General features: G+C 34.6%; 1 protein-coding gene across 6 annotated transcripts in view; it reads right to left on the bottom strand.

The window, feature by feature from the left end:
* aralar1 (calcium-binding mitochondrial carrier protein aralar1) overlaps positions 1 to 22769 on the bottom strand; it is a 321349-nt gene that overhangs the window by 25000 nt on the left and 273580 nt on the right. For all 6 annotated transcript variants that reach the window (XM_081749350.1, XM_081749352.1, XM_081749355.1 and 3 more), the window contains 5 exons: positions 20490 to 20698; positions 17065 to 17145; positions 14112 to 14252; positions 10335 to 10529; positions 7201 to 7303 (listed from right to left, as the gene is read on the bottom strand). In XM_081749350.1, the coding sequence (XP_081605476.1) occupies positions 7201 to 7303; positions 10335 to 10529; positions 14112 to 14252; positions 17065 to 17145; positions 20490 to 20698 (729 nt within the window). The remainder of the gene's footprint in view (positions 1 to 7200; positions 7304 to 10334; positions 10530 to 14111; positions 14253 to 17064; positions 17146 to 20489; positions 20699 to 22769) is intronic.

The following is a 22769-nucleotide window of genomic DNA, read 5'->3' as shown; positions in this document are numbered from 1 at the left end:
AACAATACAAAGCTAAACAATCACTGACGAATGTCTGAAAATTTTTTTCTTGAGATCTGACCAATGGTGCTTTCGCAATTAACGTTACCCGCACAAATACACAGGGCGTTCTAAAATTAAACTGTGTACTCTACATATCAAAATCTAAGTACATAATAACGAATCAGGGTTTAAAAAAAATATGTTGTATGTAAGTGCGTGAAGAAACTGACTAGCGTTCATTTACTTTACGATATGACAACAGAGGCGTGGCTACTGTAAAGAAATCTGCTCCAGTCAAGTGCCAAGCTCGAGGGACCTCAAAATTTGAAAAGACCTGCTTTCCCCAAAACAAGAAGATTTACATTAAAATAGCATTATAGGAATGTATTTTTAAACAATATTAGAAGGCTATATATAGAAACTTTCGTGAAGAGTATTGTATTCTATGGATCACTGGAGGCTATAGAAACATTGGTGTAGGGAAGAACAAAAAGAATTAGACGGGTCCAACGAAAAACAAATACGGAAGTGTTAGAAACAGAGAAAAAAAAGAATAATTTTAGATGTAGTTGAATAGACGGGGAAAAAATGGTTGGGAAGCAACAGTATCATTAGGAACGTACCAGAAGGTGTCGGGGCAAGAACAGAAGAAGGGGGGCGAGAGAGTCTACATTTGATGGACATAGAGTGAGTCAGGGTAAATGGGACACTTGAAAGTGGCAACACTGCTAAAGTGAAGCGCATCGTGGCGCTAGTTGCTATGGTATCTACCTCACAGAGGTCTGCTATTACCATTCATTAGTTTAGCATGAATTGTTGGCCAGTGCACGTGCGTGGTCAAGTGGTGGAAGCCTTTGTTCGCGAGAAGAGTATTGTTGCTACTCAGCCGAAACTGCGACGTGGGCAAGATCGGCATTTTAGTGTGCCAAACAAGAAAACAATTACCAGATGGGTAAAATGATGGGGAGAAACTGATACTGTTATCGATAAGAAGCAGGAAGGACCTTCAAGGATAGCACGTATACCAGAAAACATTGATCGTGTACGCCGATACCCATCCTACCTACTACTACACAAAAGTGTGAGAAGGCACAGAGAGCTCGAAAACTCAGTTTTCGGTCGGTCCCTTATCTCTTAAAAGACAGAATATATTTTTTAAAATTTGTTTTTGAAATACACATGATCAATTACAATTAAATCTTTATATGATACTTAAGTCTGAAATGTTTTAGTCGCATAGTAGATTATTGGTTGGATTAAAGTTTAGAGTATCTTTAAGTACTAAACCTATATGAAACGAGGGAACGACGTAATCCGAATCACCGTAATGCGTTCAATTTTTTAAAGGCTCTGGAAACCGATCATTCAATAGGCAAAGGGAATGGCAGAAATAATATGACTACGCCTATTTCTTTCTAATAGGACAATAGAAAAAGACAGTAAAAGCAACATAGTGAGAATACCAAGAATTAACAAAGAGAGGTCAAATATGGATCTTCACTTTCGTATATTCAAATTGATCTACGAAGTATTTTTCCTTGACTACTACTCTGTTTCCATTTCTCTTCTCTTCTTTTCTATTTCATTTCTCCTCTTATCTCCGGCTTGGAAACAGAAAAAAAAATCTATTATTTCTTAAATGTCTCATCTCTTCTGTTAAATTTGATACGTAAAATACACAACTTCATTTTGCAATAACAACTTTAGACACGCCCTGTTGATAGATCAAATGATACGTTTAAAATATCAATTTATGCTATCTTTAAAATGAAAAAAAAAATAATAATAATAATAAAAATTGGTGAATACATAATTAAAATACTTATTGAATTCATTCAACTTTGTTCACACAAAAGAAACACAGGAAAAAAAGAAAAAGAACGAACAGTACTGGACTATCTGTAAAGCTATTGAAGTTTCTAAATATCAATTCAGAAACCAGTGCAATTTTTGTACAAGTAATGTTCAGATTTTACTTGCTCTCGCCTTGTTAATTTTATTGTAATTCAGTTAAAATGCCGACACAAGTTGAATTAAAGTACTGCTTTGTACAATAACATTCAAAACTATTGCCCAGCCATTATATGAAATTAATATTCATTATCAGGACATAATTTTTGAATGTAATTGTACAAATAGAAACGAAGCAGAAGAGTCATCTATTTTTTGTTAAATTAAGTACAGATTACATTAAAATTGACTTTACTTATCATCATGTTCGTTACGGTAGCCAATACTTAATAGTATCTAAATCCTTCTTATAGCTAATCGGCTATTCTTCATCAGCACACCAAGACTTCTAGTCAAATATGTAATGGAAAATATCATATTTATTACTGTATTAACTTATTATGGAATAATGCAGAAAGATAAATATTAACGAAGTACGAATATTCTGTGCACGATTATTTTTTGTGATGAAACAAACATTTTCCTTTTATATAAAGAATTAATTACTAACGTAAATATATAAGACTTAACTAGGTGAACCCATGGAAATTATACACTCACGCACTAATTTTATAAATAATAGCTCACCTAATAATGCACCTTTCGTACAGGGTGTATCAAAAACGACTTTACAACTTTGGAAACTCATACTGATTTATTCATTTGTATTAGACATGGTTTTAGTGTCATTTTGCAGCAAAATACATCAAGTTTTGACTCACGTAGTACACTAGTTCAGAAACAAGCCACCACAAGCTCTAGTGGCAGTTGCAGCAAAGATGGCTGCCTTTACTGGTTCCAAGCGTATTAACTGTCGTTTTGGTTTCGAGAATTCAAATTTGCGAGAACTGTGCAAGGTAATTTTCGTACATAGCATGGTAAAGATCCTTCCAGTAGGCCTACCATTTATCAGTGGCATGTGTTTTATTAAAACTGGATGTGATCGGTAAGACAACAATCGGTAAGACAACAATCGGTAAGACAACAACCCTGTAGCAGAGTTTCCTTTCTTTAACTATGCACAAGATCCATACATACAAAAAATTGATATCCAAATAATAATAATAATAATAATAATAATAATAATAATAATAATAATAATAATAATAATAATAATAATAATAATAAATAATGTAATGAATACTGTGGATGGCAAAAGAAATCAACGTGATGACCAAGCTCGGAAATCGAACTTAGAATCCGTTAAGCACTCGTGCATTGACAGTTTCGCTAAGTTTACCTGAATATATACCAAGCTATCTACACACAAATTTTGTTTTCCTGCAAATTGTGATGCGATTCAAACAAAACGAAATTTTGTTCCAACCTCACCACAAACAACTGCAATAAACCACTATATCAGAAGTTACGGATTAAACAGTTATAGATAAACATATTACGACGAACTATGCACATAAGCACAGAGGAAAAATCCCGAATTAAATACACATATGGTTCAACTTATCATACTTGTATTATTCATATTCTTAGCTTCTACATACTTACACAAAGGTTTAAAAAAAATGAATGAAAAAAAATATGAGGAACAGAAAATTGAACAATTATTACAAGCAGATCCAGTCGTTACTCCGTCATCTTTCAGAATGGTCACTCTTTCTTCCCGCTTCCTTCACGAAGCCCTGCCCTGGGTCTAGAACACAGGTGTAAAACGGAAGTCTCAAACCCCTCGTAACATAGGAATTTTTATTCATTCCGTCTGCACTTGTACTCTCATTGGCTGGAGCATTATCATGACGTATAAGAGAGGTATGTGAGAATACCTTATCAGAATAGTTCCCATAGGTGAGGTTCAAACGTGAACAAAGAATGAATTATAACGTAAAATAAAAGAAAACGCAGAAATGAAACGAAATACACGTCTTCAAGTCCAATGCATAAAATAAAATTAATAGCCTCAAAATTAGTTTATAATAAAAGATTACTTGCGTGAGTATATAAATTCCATAGGAGGACACATTAAATTCTTGAATACTTATTCTAGTGGTTACTTCGTTATATAAAATTATTTTAGTTACAACACAAAAATAATCATACGTACAATATTCTTACTACATTCATATTTATTTACTACGTTATTTTACAAGAGACTGGTACAATAACAAATATGTGAGATTTTTCCATCACACGTTTGAATACAGTAGCCAAGCAACTATTCAAAATGTTTAGAAGAATTAAATTTCTGGCTACTATAAGGAACACAATAGTGAGTAAAGTCAATTTTAATATACGTTCCCTACGCTCTATAAGTAATTACAAACTACATTCTTAATCTAATAAAAATTGGTAGATCTTATTTTTCATGAAAATAAACAAATACTTAAATACGGGTTTCTATAGTAAGTCTCATTAACAATTTTGACCAATACAAATGCACACAATCTGTGAAGATTAATACATGCTTATGGAACTCTACGAAAAAGATGAAAGAAAAGAAAGAAAATTTCTATCGAATTCTATAAATTTAATTCTACGAATGACCTGTCCCGATTTCAAAGAGACAGCCCTTAGATACTATATAATAGCAGATTATTTATTTTAGAAAGTCGCCTTGACATTTGACTGATGCACCTAAGACAAACCTAACAAAAGACTGACTATGTCCTATTCATGGACATAAAGGCAACATCTCTCGATTACACTTTCGTTCAATCAAATTAATGGTGCGGTACCTCAGTGACGGCACATTTACATCTGGTAGACTGGATTACAGATACGAAAAATGAAATGAAGCATAACCGTGGGACTTAATGTCGGCTAGGCTAAAGGAGACAGTGATGATGAGAAATGAATGAAATGGTGGGATGAAGAAAGTGGGAGAACCTCGAGAAAACCCATGCACACGGTGTTTGCCCACCACAATGCTCACTTGGCGAGAGCTGGGATCGAATCAAGGATCTCATGCACCAGAGGTGAACGCTCTACCACTGAGCCACCGCGGCCCCAATTACAGATTCGATTCTAGGTTCTATATGCTTAGTGGTGCATAAAACCACAACTGAATCCATGAATTTTCCCAATTCCGTACGTTCCCTTCTATGCTTCCTCCAATCGTTTCCTCATCATTCACTTTCATTTATTATCACCTGGTATGGACTGCACGGTACACTCTAGCTTAACTATTTCTTCTGTATTTTTACATGGTCCTGAATTGGTTAGATAGATCAGTCTTTGAGAGAGAAAAAAAAAGTACGAAACATAAAATAAACGACTGAAGAAATCAGCATCATTTGCTTGTTTTTCGACGTAAATTACAATCTATTTACATGTGAAACACAAAAAAGAAGCCAAAAGTGTTCTGCCGAAGATAGATGTAAAACAGACAGGCATTAATTAGATGCACATAGCGGAGATGGGGGGCGGAGGAAAACAAAATCAAACAGGTTGAACAACCATAGAAAAGGAAAAAGGAATATCTGAATATTAATTTTAAAAAAATTAAGAGTAATATGAGAAATGCCCATTACGCTCCCACTGGCTTAATAATCCCTTGTCGATTTTTTTTAAAAAAAATATCATAATTATTATTATTATTATTATTCCTGTTGAGAGAGAGAGAGAAACAGTAGATGGATAGTTTTTTTTAAAAAAAGAAAAAGAAAGAAATACAAAAAAACTAAAAAATAAAAGTTAAAATTATTTATATTTCTCTCTCTCTCTCTCTCTTTCGATTTCAATAGTTAGCGCGCGTGCATTTGGTGAACGGGATCCCAGTTTCCATTGCCATTGAGAAAGCACAAAAATCTGAGCGCATTACGATAGTTCAAATTCCACCTTAAAGTATAAATCCACGTCTCATACAGTCTCGGTGCTGAAAAGCAACGTTACAAGGTGTGATAAAAAAAAGTACGGTGAATACAGTTACACAGTGCCATCTATCGATGTTCTACCTATTTCAACTAGTTAAGTCCGGTAACCTAAACCTACGGTGCAGTCAATGTCGAGTTTGAACGAGTTGTGAAATGTTAGTGGGCTTTCAAAGGCAGAAGAGTGAGGACATGTCAAGAGTTTGTTGCGCGCCAATTCTTCTAAGCTGCAGAAAAGTGCCAAAGAAACTCATGAAATGTCAAAATCAGTGTATGGTGATGAAGCGGTAGCATTGAAGACTGTTTACAAGTGGTATGAACGATCTAAAAGCGGCAAGGAGTCGGTTGAAAACGAGCAAAACGATCGAGACGTCCTTCGACGTCAAAAACAGATGAAAACGTACAATAAGTGTCACAAATGATTTGTTCAAACAAGCGAATGACTATTCGAGAGCTTTTCGAAGAACTAAATATCTCGTATGGGTTCATGAAAAGCATTCTAACCACCGATTAAATGAGCAAATGGTTTCCTTCTTCATCACGAAAACACGCCATGCTACACTTTGATTTTGATCCGCGAGTTTTTGGCCGAAAAAAATAATTCCTGTTTGTCCAATTCGTTGTGCTCTATAGGTATAGCACCATGTGACTTCTGGCTCTTCCCACAAGTTAAAACCGTGCTTAAAGGAAAACGTTTTGGCATCAATCCTGAAATTGAGAGGGCCACGACAGAGAAGCTGAAAACCTTTCCGAAAGCAGCCTTTCAGAAATGCTTCCGGTCATGGATTCAACATCGGAATAAGTGCATTGCTAGCCAAGGACAGTACTTTGAAGGTAATTAAATTCCATGTAAGCTCAGTTATTACTTTGTTTCTAATAGAATTATCCACCGTATTATTTGATCACACCTCATAAGCTTCCAGAAACAAGAATAACTGCTGTGTATGGAATTTTAGTTTCTACATGCAGCATACTTTACCTATCCCATAATATGATACAGGCAACTACAATATTGTTCAACCTATTTGATTTTGTTTGTTACTCCCACACTTATTTCAAATCCATCTTTTCTTCGTGTGTACCGTACAGCTGATTATTGTTATTTCTTTAATTTTTCTCGTGTACTTTATTGAGGCCACGTCAAACAGTATCAACAACTCCCACGACAGTTGGTCTTCCGTTCAAGAACTAGAGAATTTAATTGCAATTTAATTTAACTGCAATTAAAAATTGAACAAAAATTAATCTCAAATAATTAAATATCCAGTATTGCCCTAAGAAATATGAAGTCTCGTTATTTTCAATTACATACGTAATGCATTTAATAATAATGGTAAGAATACGGAGAAGAAAAGAGAAAGAAGAAAAACTACTAGCATAAGAACAACACAAAAAGACTACGTTGGAAAATGCTATTATTGTATGAGACTGAGAAAAACTATACCTGTTGCTCCTTTCCAGAAAGCCCGACCACCTTCTTCCTTGTAGATCTTCCGTGCTGCATCGAATACTCCTGAATACGTAGTTTGCCCTTTTCGAGCTACGACCTGTAATCACAAAGCAGCGTTACAACTGCACGAAATGTAATAAACTATGGAACGCACACAATCTTTATTTTCACACAACATCCACATAATTTTGTTGTTAAAGATTAAACAAGAGCATGCACTTGATGCTTACTTCTTGCAACCCGCTAAGTTCAAAGAATAGTTTCTTTTAAATGTACAAATTTTTCCATCCTAAATTCTATTGTTTTACATCACGGTAACTTTAACCCGTTCATATACAGAGTGGATCATTTATCGTGATACGGTATTGTAACTTTTAAACTAATGAACAAAAAACGCTGAAATTTTGTACTATGCAAATATCGGCAGGGGGATATTACTTGGCACACTCTGTGATACCATAAGGTTAACAATATTGCCAACCCAACATAAAATTTTACTTTCTGAAACAGCACTACGTAGGTTATTACATATTTCAAATTTACATGTAAAACTAAACCATACAGTACTACAATTGTCATGCAGTGTTTTAAACTAAGGACATTATAGTATTATTAACATTGAAAAACAACCAAATTTTGAAGGAATCTACAACAGTAATTGAGACGGACGGGGTAATGCACATCCAAAGTCACTTAATGTGAAATACTACAGTCGTCATAAATGTATTTCGAAACAGTAGAAACAAAGTTACAAGGAACTGAAAATTTCACTTCTTTCAAAGAACTTTATTTGTAAAAAGTGTTTAGAAAAGTATTACATCGAAATACGAGGACTATTTTTCAAATAAGGTCCAATTGTCAATAGAAACGAAATTAGTAAAGATAGTGCCACATATTTTTGGTTATTTCCTTGCAACGATAACGTGTATAACGTGTATTTATTCTGATCATTTTATTTATTATTTAGTGCAAAAGTGCTATATTAACACGCACAAGCTACATGTTAGAAGAAAAAGGAAAACCTGTAATAACTAATGTCGTGAAAAATGTTTATTTTTGCGTTAGTGTTCATTTATTCGTTGTTACGGCAATGCATTATTATTGATTCGGTTACTAGAGAAAACAGCTAAGTTTCCATGTAAATGTTTATAGATTGTTGCCAAGATATAACTAATCAAGACGTCGTATAATACAGGCCTGTGTCACTTAGCTGTAAACTAATTGGCAATATTCTGAAATATAGTGTATTTCATATAATTGAAATAAGTTTGTGATCCTTTAAATAATCTTTGTAGTGAGCAGCCATTAGTTTTATATGAGTTTTACTACAAGATTTTAACAATTCGAACTGTGGAGGCATCTTATTGTTATATCTTCTGTACACATTACGCTATTTTTCTACATAGTTTCCATGTTTGTTTAGACATTTATCATAGTGTTTGACAGTTTTTATATTTTCTTGTGCAAGTATCTAAAGTCAGATGTGTATCAAATCAGACCTAGAAACGTAGATCATCTGAAGTAGAATATCATGCATGTATGTAGAGAAATAACACCTGAAACACTGTGGCGTGTGTATGTAGAACACCCGTATCCACATGTGCTACCAGCAGCAGGAAATCAATATGAACACATGTTGCAATAGTGCCCAAGACTGTTGCATCGGGAATGTGTATCGTCGTGAAGAAGGTACGTAAATTTATTCTAAATCATTGTTTCTCAAAGTGTGGGTCGCGGGCCGTTTCTTTGGTGGGTCGCGAGAAGTTTTTTCCTTTTAATTGTGAAAATTTTATTTTGATGCAGAAACATATGTTGTAAAGTAAGCGTCATTCAGGAAATGAAAGTTGAAAGCGTTTGTTAATGGGGTGAAGAGTAAGTGGTTACTCAGAACCCTGTCCTGCTGTAGTCAGTAGAGATGCTGGGTTAAGATGGAAAGAGAATGGCTGGGTCAAAATCTGTCACGGGGTAGGGCATTGCGTTGAGAATAGTGTTAGCTCTGTGTTACCTTTATATGAAAAAAATTAGAAATAGGATTTACAAAATTTAATTGGTTTGAAATACCACCATAAAAGTAGGTGGGCCACAAAGTGCTTTTTAATATTTAATGTGGGTCGCGGTAACAACAAGTTGAGAACCACTGTTCTAAGTAATCTGTACAGTCTGTCCAGTAAACTTTGTAAGCAACAGTATCAATGTAGTTTAACAACATTATGTCTTTCCCATCTTAAACGATTTTCACAACCAACTTCTAACTTATTATGTACTCCAGGTGTGTAAGTGTGGTTCCTAATTCTCAGCTTCTGCCAAGTGAGCTTTATGATAAACCAGGGCTCCTACTGATCTGGAGAAATCTATTTCCCTGACTTTTCCTGATCTTTGGAAGGAAATTCTGACTTCCATGACAGGTGTCAGATGACGTTGATATATAAATAAGGAGTACATAACGGTGAGTATTTATATATGAGAACATTTAATCTAAAGAGACAAATAGTAATCAATTGCTCATACGTACAACAATAAAAAAGATAACAATAAAAAACAAATAGCTATTACAATGCTTGGCTAAGCTGAAATTGGTGTACAATTAATGTTAGAAAAAATATATTTTATAAAATTTCCCTGACTTTCCCTGATTCCCAGTCTTTTTCCCTGACTTCCATGATTTCCCTGATCAATAGGAACCCTGTAAACAAACAGCGTGTGCGTGGTTATCCGGAGTTTTCCCGCTTACTCCCATTTTCTTCATATTACCACTTCATGCATTATCATCACCACCATCAATAAGTCAGCTTCGGGACAAACAATTAAAAAAAATGATTAACTGCATTTGGGAACTTATGGACAATACTGTCTTGTATTTTCTGTACTTTAGTGCTTAGTGGCTTTAATAATTTTGACTTCTGTTTTGTATCTCGAAGACGCATTATAACGTTTTGTCTTTTGACAGTTTTTTGTGCTGTTTTTGCTTACACATAATTAAATATGAAAAGGCGGGAAGGGGCACAAAATTTTTTTTGGGCCCAGGTGCGTAAAATACCTAAATATAAGCCTGGTAGTTACATTGAACTATTATAATTTTGAAATGAAATAAGAAACTCGGGTATTCACATAACAATCGGTTTTCTTACCTGCAACCTTGTCTTAATAACATCTGCAGGAGTGACTAGAGAAGCTGCCGGAACACCAGCAATTGCACCAGCGAGAAGCAGAGTGAGCGGATGATTATAACCATTTTCGTCAGCAAGTTTCGTTTTCGTGTGAGCATAAGCCGGGAAATAAATTGCACTAAAGGGTATATCTCGTAGGAAACACGCCTTGGCACCCTGAAATTAAAAGACAGAATTATAAATCTACACCAACTGAAATTCACACTACAATTATTCAAAAAAACTTTAAAAAAAGAAACACCAATGTGAATAAAAAGAATTTATTATATACATTTGAAAAATACTTCTTTCCTCTATGTTTCAACACAGTTTCCATAAACATTCAAGCACTTATATTTCTGCACTAGCTAAGAAATTCCATCAGTATAAAAATCTCCCGCCTGTGCCTTGAGCCAGCCTACGATCGCATCTTTCAGCTCCTCATCGCGCACAGTATTTCCTGTAGCCTGACCTCTGTGTCACTACGTCATATAACACAGTTCTGGAAATTTGTGGAAATTCATCGGAAAGCTCCGAGATTATGAAACATCGATTTTCACGAACTTTTCCATCAATTTTCTGAACGAATTCATCAGTGACCACTGATGACCTACCAGTCCTCTCTTCGTCATGAATGCTTGTCCATATACGCAGGTCCGTATTTATATATTGTGCAACCCTGTGCTCTATTTAATTTGCCGCCCCCCGCACCAGTATCACTGATAACTGATAAGAAAAATAATTGTTTACATTACTCACCGTCAGTAATGGTTTAATAGCATGTATATACAATAGGCTGTCTGACGCGCTTTACAATCGAGAACCATAATAGAAACATGAAATTTTAATATGTATTAAAGCTCTTAGAGAAATGATCCAAATGACCTGTTCTAGGTCCGTAGATCACACCTGAGCTGAGATATGGGGGTACAAAATCCCATTAAGAATAACATGGGGCATTTTAAAAATAATCGAAAATGACCAATATCAGAGTTGAATTCATAGTTTTTGGGGTCGCTGAGATGAATAGTGACAGTTTTAATCCAATTCAACTTCAAGGTCATACTCCACTCCCCAGGAAGGGGGGGGGGCGAGATTTTAAAAGTAGTCGAAAGCGATAGATATTAGTGTTGAAATCATAGTTTTCGAGGTCGCTCGAGTCTAGCAGTATGTTTTCATGACATGGGGGTGGGAGAGGATGACTTTTTAAAAGTAATCAGATAAGTTAGCTAATTAGTAACTACTGTAATTAGAGCGAATTAAACAGACGCGTTTACGCGGGACTCTGAAGGTTGTTAGTTTTAAATACTACTTTATTGTGAAACTTTACAAAAAAAAAAAAAAAAAAAAAAAAAAAAAATTGGCGCCCCCTAAATTCTGCCGCCCTGTGCTCGAGTACAGAATAGCACTTACCTAAATACGGGCCTGCATACACGGCACAAAGTTCCCGATGAATAGCTGCTACCGAACAGCTCACACTTCGCATTTGGCGGGGTTTTCTATTGAAGCACACATTTTGAGACGCTACAGAAGTGGAACTAGTGATCAGACAACCATCACTCTACCAGGACTGGATGCAGACTATCTACCCGGCACGTCTGTGCAAAAGTTGGTAGTGCTGCCACCACTACTTTACTCACAGTAACCAATCGGAGATTACTTCCTGAACGCGCCTCGTATTTAAAAGGTATTATATATATAGGGTGGTAGGTAACTCCACCGACAAACTTTGGGAGGTGATTCCTTATATGAAATGAAAGAAAAAAGTTCTAATAAACATGCGACGAAAAATGTCTCCTTTCAGAGTTATGAGCCGCCGAAAATTCGAAAAATCATGTTTCGAAACGCCCTGCCTTAGAAACTATAGGACCTATCCCAAGCGGTTTAAGAAATTACACAGGAACTAGTATGCGATCTATCTAAATATCCATGTTTTACCATCCTCCGTTATCGGCGAAATGAACTCGCCATTAGTACTTAAAGGAGTATCCCTATACCTCAACTTCCTTTTTACAGTTCGTTTCGCCGATAACGGACCACGGTTCATAACTCTGAAAGGAGACAGTTTTCGACCTATGTTTATCAGAACTTTTTCCTTTTTTCATATACGGAATCACTTCCCAAAGTTTGTCGTTGGAGTTACCTAACACCCTATATATATATATATATATATATTTGCCTGAAGTACGTACCTACATCTCATACAGGTTCTCTCATTAAAGTAACTTCATAAGGAATGGGCCAACTTGAATACAAATATTTAGCTTATAATTGTACTAAGTAGTTTATTTAATGCGGGAAAAAATGTAGTTGTAACCACATTCAAAGTGGATCGTTTGTTTAATAAAAGAATTTGTACGAGGTGAAGTGCCTCCTACGTGTTCCACATCCATCATTTTAGAACAAATTGATGGCTAAGGGTGAAAAATTTTTACATAAAGTATCTTCAATTATTAAAAGAAATTGTATTACGTAAGTACTATAAACCCAAAATTTAAATCTGGACAAACAATTTAAACGAACAGTGGGATTACTTCGTAAACCACTTTATTAACAAAAGAAGTTTGTTCAGAATGGTCAATAGGTTTTTATTTACCCTTTTCACCGCAATGTACACATGAATTCATAACTACAAAACAACTTAAATTTATCATAGTATTATTGAAGCATGATTTGGCAACGATGATTTTGAAAATGTAAAATACGGAATATGACGATGATGCAATGCTAACAGATTTGGAGCCAACGGAGTACTGTTTCTGAAAATAGTTTAGAGGAGTTCTGTGCACGTAACTTATCACGTTCTTTAAGAAATTCCAGTGCTAATGCAGAAGTGGGGGATACCGCAATCAATCGGTATTAACACGATCACACTCAAACTGCAAACAGACAGTAATAATCACTTAATAGTAATTTACATTACGAAGATAAAAGAGACAACTTTACCATTTATGTTGCAACTAACTGGATTCGAAAAAGTAGCAGAAGTTACCGATACAATTACTTAAAAAGCAGTAGACTGAACGCAGTGACAAGTACAGCTTTTCTTTATTTTTGTTAATTTAAGTTTATCTACTGATGAATGCTATAGGGTGCCTATTTAATATTTAAGATGAACATCTTATCTTGCACTATATGCATGTAATAAATGATAATACATACTGTTTCAAGGCTTCTCTCCTACCTTCCTTCGTGTGACTTCTTTGCACGATATTGAAATTTCTAGACGTGATCCTCTTTACTGTACCTCAGTTTAATTGAACTATAATATTATATTAGAGATTTTACGGACACCCTGTATATACATCTGTATATACATATGGTATCTGTGAATTTTCTGTGCATTGTAACACCATTATTTCCAAATGCTTTGTATCAAAGATGTTCAAAATGAACCTCTTTGGAAGTACTAACTTCTCTGCATACTTCTGTGCACAAAAGTGTACCAAATATCTTTTTTTAGAAAATATATAAAATATATAAAATATATAAAATATATATATATATATATATATATATATATATATATATATATATATATATATATATATATATATATAGATATAGATATAGATATAGATATATATATATATATATATATGTACACAAATATTAAAAAACATGGAACTCTATATTATTAATTTTCTATAAGCAAAAAACCAAATTTACTGTAGTTTTTAGTTCCTATAAACCATCACTATTTGCCTCAAATATATTTTTCCATGATACATAAAGAAGTAAATATAACTATTAACTTACTTTATACAAACCGAAGATACCAAGGTCTTTTACAACAGAAAGTGCACTAATTTTTGCAGTTGTAGCAATTTCACCTGCAACTTGAAGACGAATTTTCACTATTTCTAAGGGATTTGTAAATATAACTTGTGAACCACCTGCCTGAAATTGCAAAGGTTTAATATGTATAATCAAAGCAAATACAAAGTATATACAAGAAATGATTTTTTAAAAAGTACAGAAAATTCAATACAATAATCTTTCAACTCAAGAATGATATTAACAAAAGCTTTAACTATTGGTTACTTAGTTAAACTGTAAAGCTATCTACAACAGATAGCAAAAAATATTTTTCTAGGAACACCTCGAACCCAGATTCACAGTTAAATCTTAATTACAACATATATATTTATACATGTGGACAAGGTGTGAAGTTCTTGGTTTTGCACAGAGACGGCATTGATATTAATAAAATTGACGTTGTTATAATGGTACACGTTTTTCAATACGATAAGTCAGATGTCAACTTGATCTACCGAATAGTTTTGTTTACATGTTTTTTGGAAGTATAGTGCTGTGTACGTTTTGTTCAAATGGATAAACTGGAATACCGTGCCGCCATAAAATTCTTTGTTTTGGACAGTTTTGTAGCCAACGGAAATTCATTTTAAGTTCACGAGGGTTTTATAAGGAGTCAGTTTCTTCATTTTCAACAGTTAAGAAATGGGCAGTTAAATTGAGACGTGGCTGCATTTCTCTTGAAGATGATCCACATGAAGGACATCTGGAAACTGCAAGCACACGTTAAAACATCGAGGAAGTGCACAATATAATAAAAATGAAAATGAAATATCTCAGTTTAACATCCCACAATTATGCTCGTTAGGCTAAGGGAGACGATGAATAAGGCAAGTGAATAATGGTGAAAGAATTGATGGAATGAGAAAGTGGGAGGAAACGGGAGTATACTAAGCAAATAACACGGACACGATGCTGTCCACCACAAACTTACTTGGACGGGGATCGAACCAGGGACCCCCACGCAGCAGGGGTAAGCCCTCTACCACTAAGCCACTGTGCTTCCTGTGCACAATATGGTATTGGACAATCGGTGATTAAAGATGTATGAAACAGTTAATGTAATAGCCAATAAATAAATTTAAAAAAAAAGTAGTACCGTACATATTTGCCTGTACATGAAGGATTACGTATGAGGAAACTGTACATGAAAGATTAAGTATGAGAAAGTTTTGTGCAAGATGGGTGTTATATCTGTCGAATGCTCGCTGAAAGTGAATTTCTCAGTAAAGTTTAAAAGGCATTTTGAAAAGAATCCAATTGATTTTCTGAACCGATTTGTTACTGTAGATGAGACGTCGTCTGCACCACTCCACGTCAGTCAGAGCAGTGGGTAGAAGTCGGTGGCCCTGCAACAAAATAAGAGGAAAATATTTCATCTTCCAGAAAGCAGCCCAGTGTTTTCCGGCGTGCAAATGGGATTCTTCTCATTGATTACCTTGCAAAGGATTAAAAAATTATTGACGAATACCACGCAAGTCTTTTGGACTGACTGAATAAGAAAACGTGAGAAAAGACCTGGATTGTAAAAGAAAGGAAAAAAATCCATTAAAAAAAATCCATTAGGACAGGACAAGATGTGCTGACACTGAGAAAACTGAGGATTTGGAAGTACGAATTGTTGAAACATAAACCCTATTCGATAGGTTTCGCACCCTCTGATTATATTATATTTATATATATATATATATATATATATATATATAAAGTATAGTTGGAGAATATTTTGAGTCAATGAAGAGGTTATGGACAGCCATAGAAGAATATTTTGCGGACCTTCCACAATCGCAATTGAGATACGAAATCTACTTACTAGAAAACGACGGAAAAAGTGCACTGGCCTTAAAAGGTGACTACATAAAAAAGTAAGTGGACCTGTGACCCATATATATAGCTGAACTAAAATTGTTTTAGTTGTACAGCGTTAGTTTAGCAACGCTCAGTTCTAACATTCAGTTTTGAAGGTATCATATATTGCCAACAATGTCTTTTCACGCTGAAAATATATCAAATATACAGTACTGCATGCCGAAAAACCTTTATCGGAAGTACCATCGGTCTCATCAAATTCGGTTGAACGGAACTACATACATATATAAAATCAATTATAGATAAAAGGTCTTAAAATATGAACAAAAATTTCAAGAAAATTATGACACTCTAAACGTAAATAATAGTACTGCTTGCTTAAGGGTCTTTGCTAAAGTCACTCCCACTTTTCAGAATTTCAGTAAATACCTTAAAAGACAAAGAAGTGAGCCAGGTAGTATCTACACAATGCTATTAAATAAACTAATAACTTTATCCAAACCTTTTTTTAAGAAAAATATTTAAAAATAGGGAAAATGAGCCAGGTAGTATCTACAAAATACTATTTAATAAAACTAATAACCGTTTTCAAACCTTTTCTTGTAGACTAGAAATTTGGGTGCACAGTTTATGAAATTATAAACTGTTGAGCACCGAAATTTATACACTATACGAAAGGTCTTAAAAACAATTATTTGTTCATGTAATATACTCAGCTGGGTAATTTTATTTATTTATTTATTTATTTTTTATTGTCTTTCAATTATTCACTAAAATTTTTACAAAAGTTGAAGTGGTTTAACGAAGAGCTGAAATCCCACAGTACCAAAATCCACAGCTTTTCAATTGTCCTCACGATGTTGGGTGGACGTCGAAATGCCAACACAATCTGGTGAGTACGAACACTCATCTTTCCTCTGACCACACCCGGCACTGCTTGACTTCGCTGTTTTGACAAGAAGTGACATTCCCTAGCAGTGCCGGCAGTGGAGTGCAGCTAGAGTGTTGGCAAATTTTATTATATTACCCAGTATAATTAAACAAAGAGAAAAAAATGAGCTAACAGAATAATATATAAGTAACTTACACAGCCTCCAGCTATAATCTCTCCATATAAAGGCAAATTTCCTTTTTTATCCATAAACTTATCACGGACGAAATCGTTTACCTGAAAAAGATCAAGTATATTGCATTTAGTACAAAAGTTTAGAACCAAATATAGTATAAGAACATTTTCCGAACACGGAAAAAACACACTACAATTATTTTCAGTACTACAAAACCATTATCTGCAGTACTATCATCATTAATACTACTAACTGAACTGTGCCTTACTTCAAAATTAGACTCATGGTGGAGTATCTAGTAAGGCATGTTGGAGTACCTACTAACAGGATGTACCGTCAACGGTAAGGCGTCTACCTACCAACAGGATATACCATTTTACTCACGCCCAATTGAGGCTCACGAGTTCACCGGTAAGGCGTCTACCTACCAACAGGGTGTACAGTTTTATTCACGCCCAACTGCGGCCACAAGTTCACCCAAAAGGCATCTAAATACCAACAGAGTGTACCGTTTTACTTATGCCCAACTACGGGCCACGAGTTCACTCAATCTCTGTCACATTGGTACCAACGAAAACTGGGAAGATAAAGAAAGCTGGAGTGTGGTGCTGACAATCGCCTGTGTGCTACGAATGGAAGAGGGAGAAGGGCGTACATTTGCCTTTACATCTAATTTAAACTATTTAACCTATTTTACTATTTATTACTCAGATAATTCCAGAACAAAGTACAAGTAACAAGCTGATTTTATTTTATTTTATTTTTTAATCACAAATTGTGTAAGTTACGCTCTTAAAAATTTTCAAACATTTTTTAAAAGTTCTTTTATTAAATTGTTAAAACAATTGATTACAAGTATGACTCAATTTTACCGCTGTTTTGTTGTGATGTTATTTTGAGACATGAATATTATACTGCGTTTTAGAAAACAGACTACTCGGTCATCAGCACACGACAGGTAAGGAAATGTGTAATGTGGAAGAACGAGGGAAAAGGCTTCATAACACCGATGGAGAAATGTGAAAAAAGGAACTGATTCAAAATGAGTTTCTTTCCTTTGTTTTCATGCTTGTCTTATAGATCACTGAAACTTTCTAAAAATCTACTAACACGCAAAAGATTTCTTATTTCTTACAAAAAGTATTATGCCGACAATAGTTCTCTCTGTAGTGTTTACGAATTCATACGTAAACATACCGTAACTAACTAGGGATGAGTCCAAAGTTGAACCTTGAATCTGAGGATACCTATATATTTCCTGAAAGAGTTTGTCAAAGAAGTTCCAAAACAGGTTTCAATTCTTTGCCCGAAGACCCCACCGAAGGGGTGGGGTCATTTCCGAGCAAGTAATTGAAATTTATTTTGGAACTTACTCGACAAACTCTTTCAGGAAATATGTAATTATCCCCAGATTCAAGATTCAACTTTGGAGTCATTCCTGGTAAGATAAATATTGGCACCAGGATCAAGAAGCATATAAGAAACTCGGTGGAGAGGTGGATAAACTTTAAATATACTTTCAAAAGCAACTCCTGTGCATTATTTCTTGTTATTTTTTCATTTACGATTGTGTGAAACATCAAAAGATTTTTAAAACTTCTTCATAAGATATAAGGTCACATCGTGCTTTGCTTTTTTTTTTTTTTTTTTTTTTCTTCACAGTTGCTATAATATAAGGATTTTAAAAGCCTATAAATCGTTCATCAGTTCAAACTACAAAAAGAAATCCACGATCTCTAGTTAGAGCTAGTAGGAGTATCTAGGGTCAAAATTCCAATTCCTCCCCTTTTGAGAAATTTGACCTTGAAATCTGAAATTTTTCTTTTTTTCTTTTTATTTTATTTTTGGGGCCAAAAATTGGCATGAAGGATTATGCTCCTGCCAAATTTCACCATTTCTGAAAACCCTTCTACCCACAGTTCTTGTGCAGAAAATCCCATCCTGTGGTTTCAAGTATTTTTGATTTTACAGGCTTCCGAAATTGGCAAATTGTTCACTTCTGATGGCTGCATTCGAGGTCTTGAAAATCATTCTACCAAAACACTATCATGCTTTTATATATGTTTCCTGAAAGATCAATCTCTGCTCTAATATAGTACAGACAGCAACTTTGTATCTATCGTAGTAACCGTGTAGCAGCCTGTTTTCTACATCACTGTAAACCCTTATCTTCACACGTGGCAGTGAAGAAAAATTAGTCTAAAATCAAGATTAAAAAAAAAAAAAAAAAAAAAAAATCTCAGCACGTCATTAGCAAGGAAACCTTTGGTGAAAATGTATTTTTTAAAAAATAATGGTGTTATATTTAACATGTGATGATTTCATATGGGACGTCCCATTCTCTAACGTTTCTCAGTTTTCAAAGTTTGTCGCCACACTGCGTATTTTCTTTAAGACTTCCGGATCATGTAGCTTTTTCTTCAATCCTAACTTCCTGGGATTCAAGATTAACACTTTTAAATTTTGGCTTTTTTTTTTTAAAGGTAAATTATAGACCTTCAGTTAGGCGTCATCCCTATTTATCCTAGGATCATGGTTCGTACCTCATTCTCTTCAGAATAGAACAGTCTTTCAAAGGGCCTCTTACATGAGTCTATCATGTCTCCAAGGAGGGAAATAGGGATTTTTGGTGAAAAATCCCTTTTTTCTAAGTTTGGACTCCTCTGGACAACCCTGTGTTAACGCACAGATCTCAAAATCAACAGAAAAATACTAAGAGGTATACTGAATGTGCGTACAAAATTTCAGGCATCTATCTTGAAAAGTAAGATAAAAAAAATATTTACCAATGTGCTAAGAATATCCCCACAATACTCCAGATTCCCGCATAAAACAGGATCCCAAGCAAAACTTTCGAGACACTCCTACTTATCCTAGGATCATGGTTCATACCTCATTCTTTTCAGAATAAAACAGCCTTTCAAACAGTACCATTCACATGTCTCCATCATGTATCTGAGGGGGGAAAATCGCGAAGAAAGGGATTTTTGTTTTAAAATATCCCTTTTTTTTTTACCTTGCTGCCCTCCTGGCACTTTTATAATCAAATAATGAAGACATACCCTATCATATAACAATACAAGATAAAATTTAAAAGGGTTAAGAATTACTCTTGTTAGTCGTGATGATATTCGTGAGAGGTAAGGCGATAAAAAATTAAATTAAAAATTATAAAAAACTTACTTTCTCTCCTCATATTCATAGCATTATTAGTAAACATCGTATCACAAAGAAAGAAGAATAATTTATCTTCCTATAATGAAAAATATATTTCTCAGTCGCAAATTTTACTATTCACTCGAAGGTAGAATATTATATGTTTTATTTTGAATATCATGTTTCAAAAATTCCATTATACTACTTCAGAAAAAGTCATCTAACTTACTGAAAGTAACGGAGCAAAAACCAAATCAGTTTTCTAAATAGCAAATAATATTCAACTCACCGTTAACTTGATGGCCTTCTCGGGCGCTACTCCCATCAGCTGTGGAATCAACCCTCTGTAAAGTCCGAAGAACCCTTCATGACGAATTACTTTCTTGCAACAGTCAAAGCTGTTTCTGTACATTAATTCGCCTACGTAGGAACCTGTCCTTTGATTCTGTAGCCGTGTCTTCACCAAATCAATTGGATACACAGCCGTAGCTCCCACCGCTGGTAGTGGAAAAAGAGAGGAAAGAAAACAAATGAAATATGGCATAATTATTGTACTTAACCTGAGAAAGCCCTATGAGGCACCACTATCTATTCTTTTATTACACGAACGGTTTTGTGTTCTACTTTCTTCAATTCTTCTGTTTTATCGGTATTCATGTTTTGATTATTATCTGTACTTTGCAGTCTCTTTCCTTCTATCTTTAAAAATAATTAAGTACTAAGAAAGAGATCGAAAGGTATTTGTAATACTCCTATTTAATTGACCAATCTAAGGAACCCGGATTCCATACACCTATTATATAGGGTGTCACAGATTCCTCACATTAAAATAAGAAAAAAAAAGTTCATATAGACCTATGCTCAAAAGTGGATAATTTCAAAGTTACAGGGTGCCGAAAACGTGAAACAAGTGAAATTTAAAAGTTACAGCTACCCTACTATAAGACCTATCGTAGTAGGGTCAAGACATCACTGAGGAAGTGGTACGTGAACTACACAAATATCCATGTTTAAAAATGCTCCCGTACCTGCACACCAATTTTTACAGAGGTAGGTGGATGGTAATCAAGTACTCCCAAACAGACTCCCTAAAAAATGATTGTGCAAGTACCGATGGTTCTGAAAGATGGACATTTGAGCAGTTCACATACTAGTTCCTCAGTGATGTCTTAATCCGACTACGATCGGTCCTATGGTAGTGGAACTATGAACCTTTAAAGTTCATTTTTCACGTTTTCGGCATCTTATAATTATGAAACTATGCACTTCCGACCACATTTTTACGTGTCTTTGGTCTCAGATTACCGAAAAAGCGACGAACAAAGCAACGCAACATCTGATCACGCTAGTATTTTGCTTTGTTTGTTAAGTGGAAGTCCAACGAATATTTCAAATATGACATATATTTTTTTTCATTTATTGCCAAAAAATATATGCTTAAGGCGCAGGAGGTTTCATGGGTACCTTTCGTGTCCAATGAAGTAAGAAAATGCTTGGGCTTTCTCGGGTTAATGTATCTCCTGTACACAATAAGAAACTGCCTGAAACTAAAAAAACGTTAATCCACGTAAAATCTGCGCCCTTGTTCATTTTTTTAAACTAAGAAGAAAATAAGCAAAATTAAGATTTAAAGAACATAGCGTCCTGGAACTTTAAACAAGCAAACCAATTAGAATATGATTATTTTCTTCGATTGTGCTAAGAAATACACCATGCTTGTGATACAATCTGGTAAACTAGGAAGCTACAAATATTAAATATTTAATTAATAAAATTCAAATACATGGCTATAAGTCTGGAATCAATAGTGCTTTTCAAATTGCGTAAAATCCTACGTTCTCTTTACTCTTAAACGGCAATAAAGTTTATTTATTCATTTCACTCTTCAGCACTCCACGAGCATGCTTACACAGGGAGGGGTAAATTATCCATTTGCCTTTTGACAAATGTGAGTTGGTAGTGACCATAGCAGCGGAAAATCTGAATTTCCTTATAAAATAAAATTTCTCTTATTAATTATATTGATTATGTTTAGCATCTGAAGTATGAAAAGGACCTCTTTCATTGTTTCATTACCGCACACGCATAACAAGGACACACTATTTTCCCGACTTCAAAGTAAGACGCAGACCCTTAAGTTAAATAAGTGCCATTATATCTTCATGCTTACACGTAGCATGTTTGATATTTCATCACCTCATTGGATTGACGTAATTTCTATCTTACTATTTAAAGAGTGAAAAAATGTATGACTGGAACGAGATTCGAACAGTCTCTCCAGCTTAATCTCATCAATGCGTTAACCACTACACTAACCAGTTCGCTAAAGTGAAATCCTGTATAACCGTTCAGATAGCGTGGTGGTTAACGCATCAGCAAGGTACGTCACAGCTCAGGGTTCGAATTCCAGTCTGGTCGTGCATTTTTCATTCTGTATATAATTAAATTAGCATCTATATAGGAACTGATGATATAAAATAAGTATTCCCTCAATTTATCGAATTTAACTTCTTATCTTCTTATTATAATCACTTATGATCGTGTTTTAGTTTTATACTTTTTTAATTAC

The sequence above is a fragment of the Thermobia domestica genome, chromosome 2 (assembly GCF_964235325.1).
Source record: "Thermobia domestica chromosome 2, izTheDome1.hap1.1, whole genome shotgun sequence".
NCBI lineage: Eukaryota > Metazoa > Arthropoda > Insecta > Zygentoma > Lepismatidae > Thermobia > Thermobia domestica.
The sequence above is the reverse complement of the archived record's forward strand: the minus strand, read 5'-3'. Positions and strand labels throughout refer to the sequence as shown.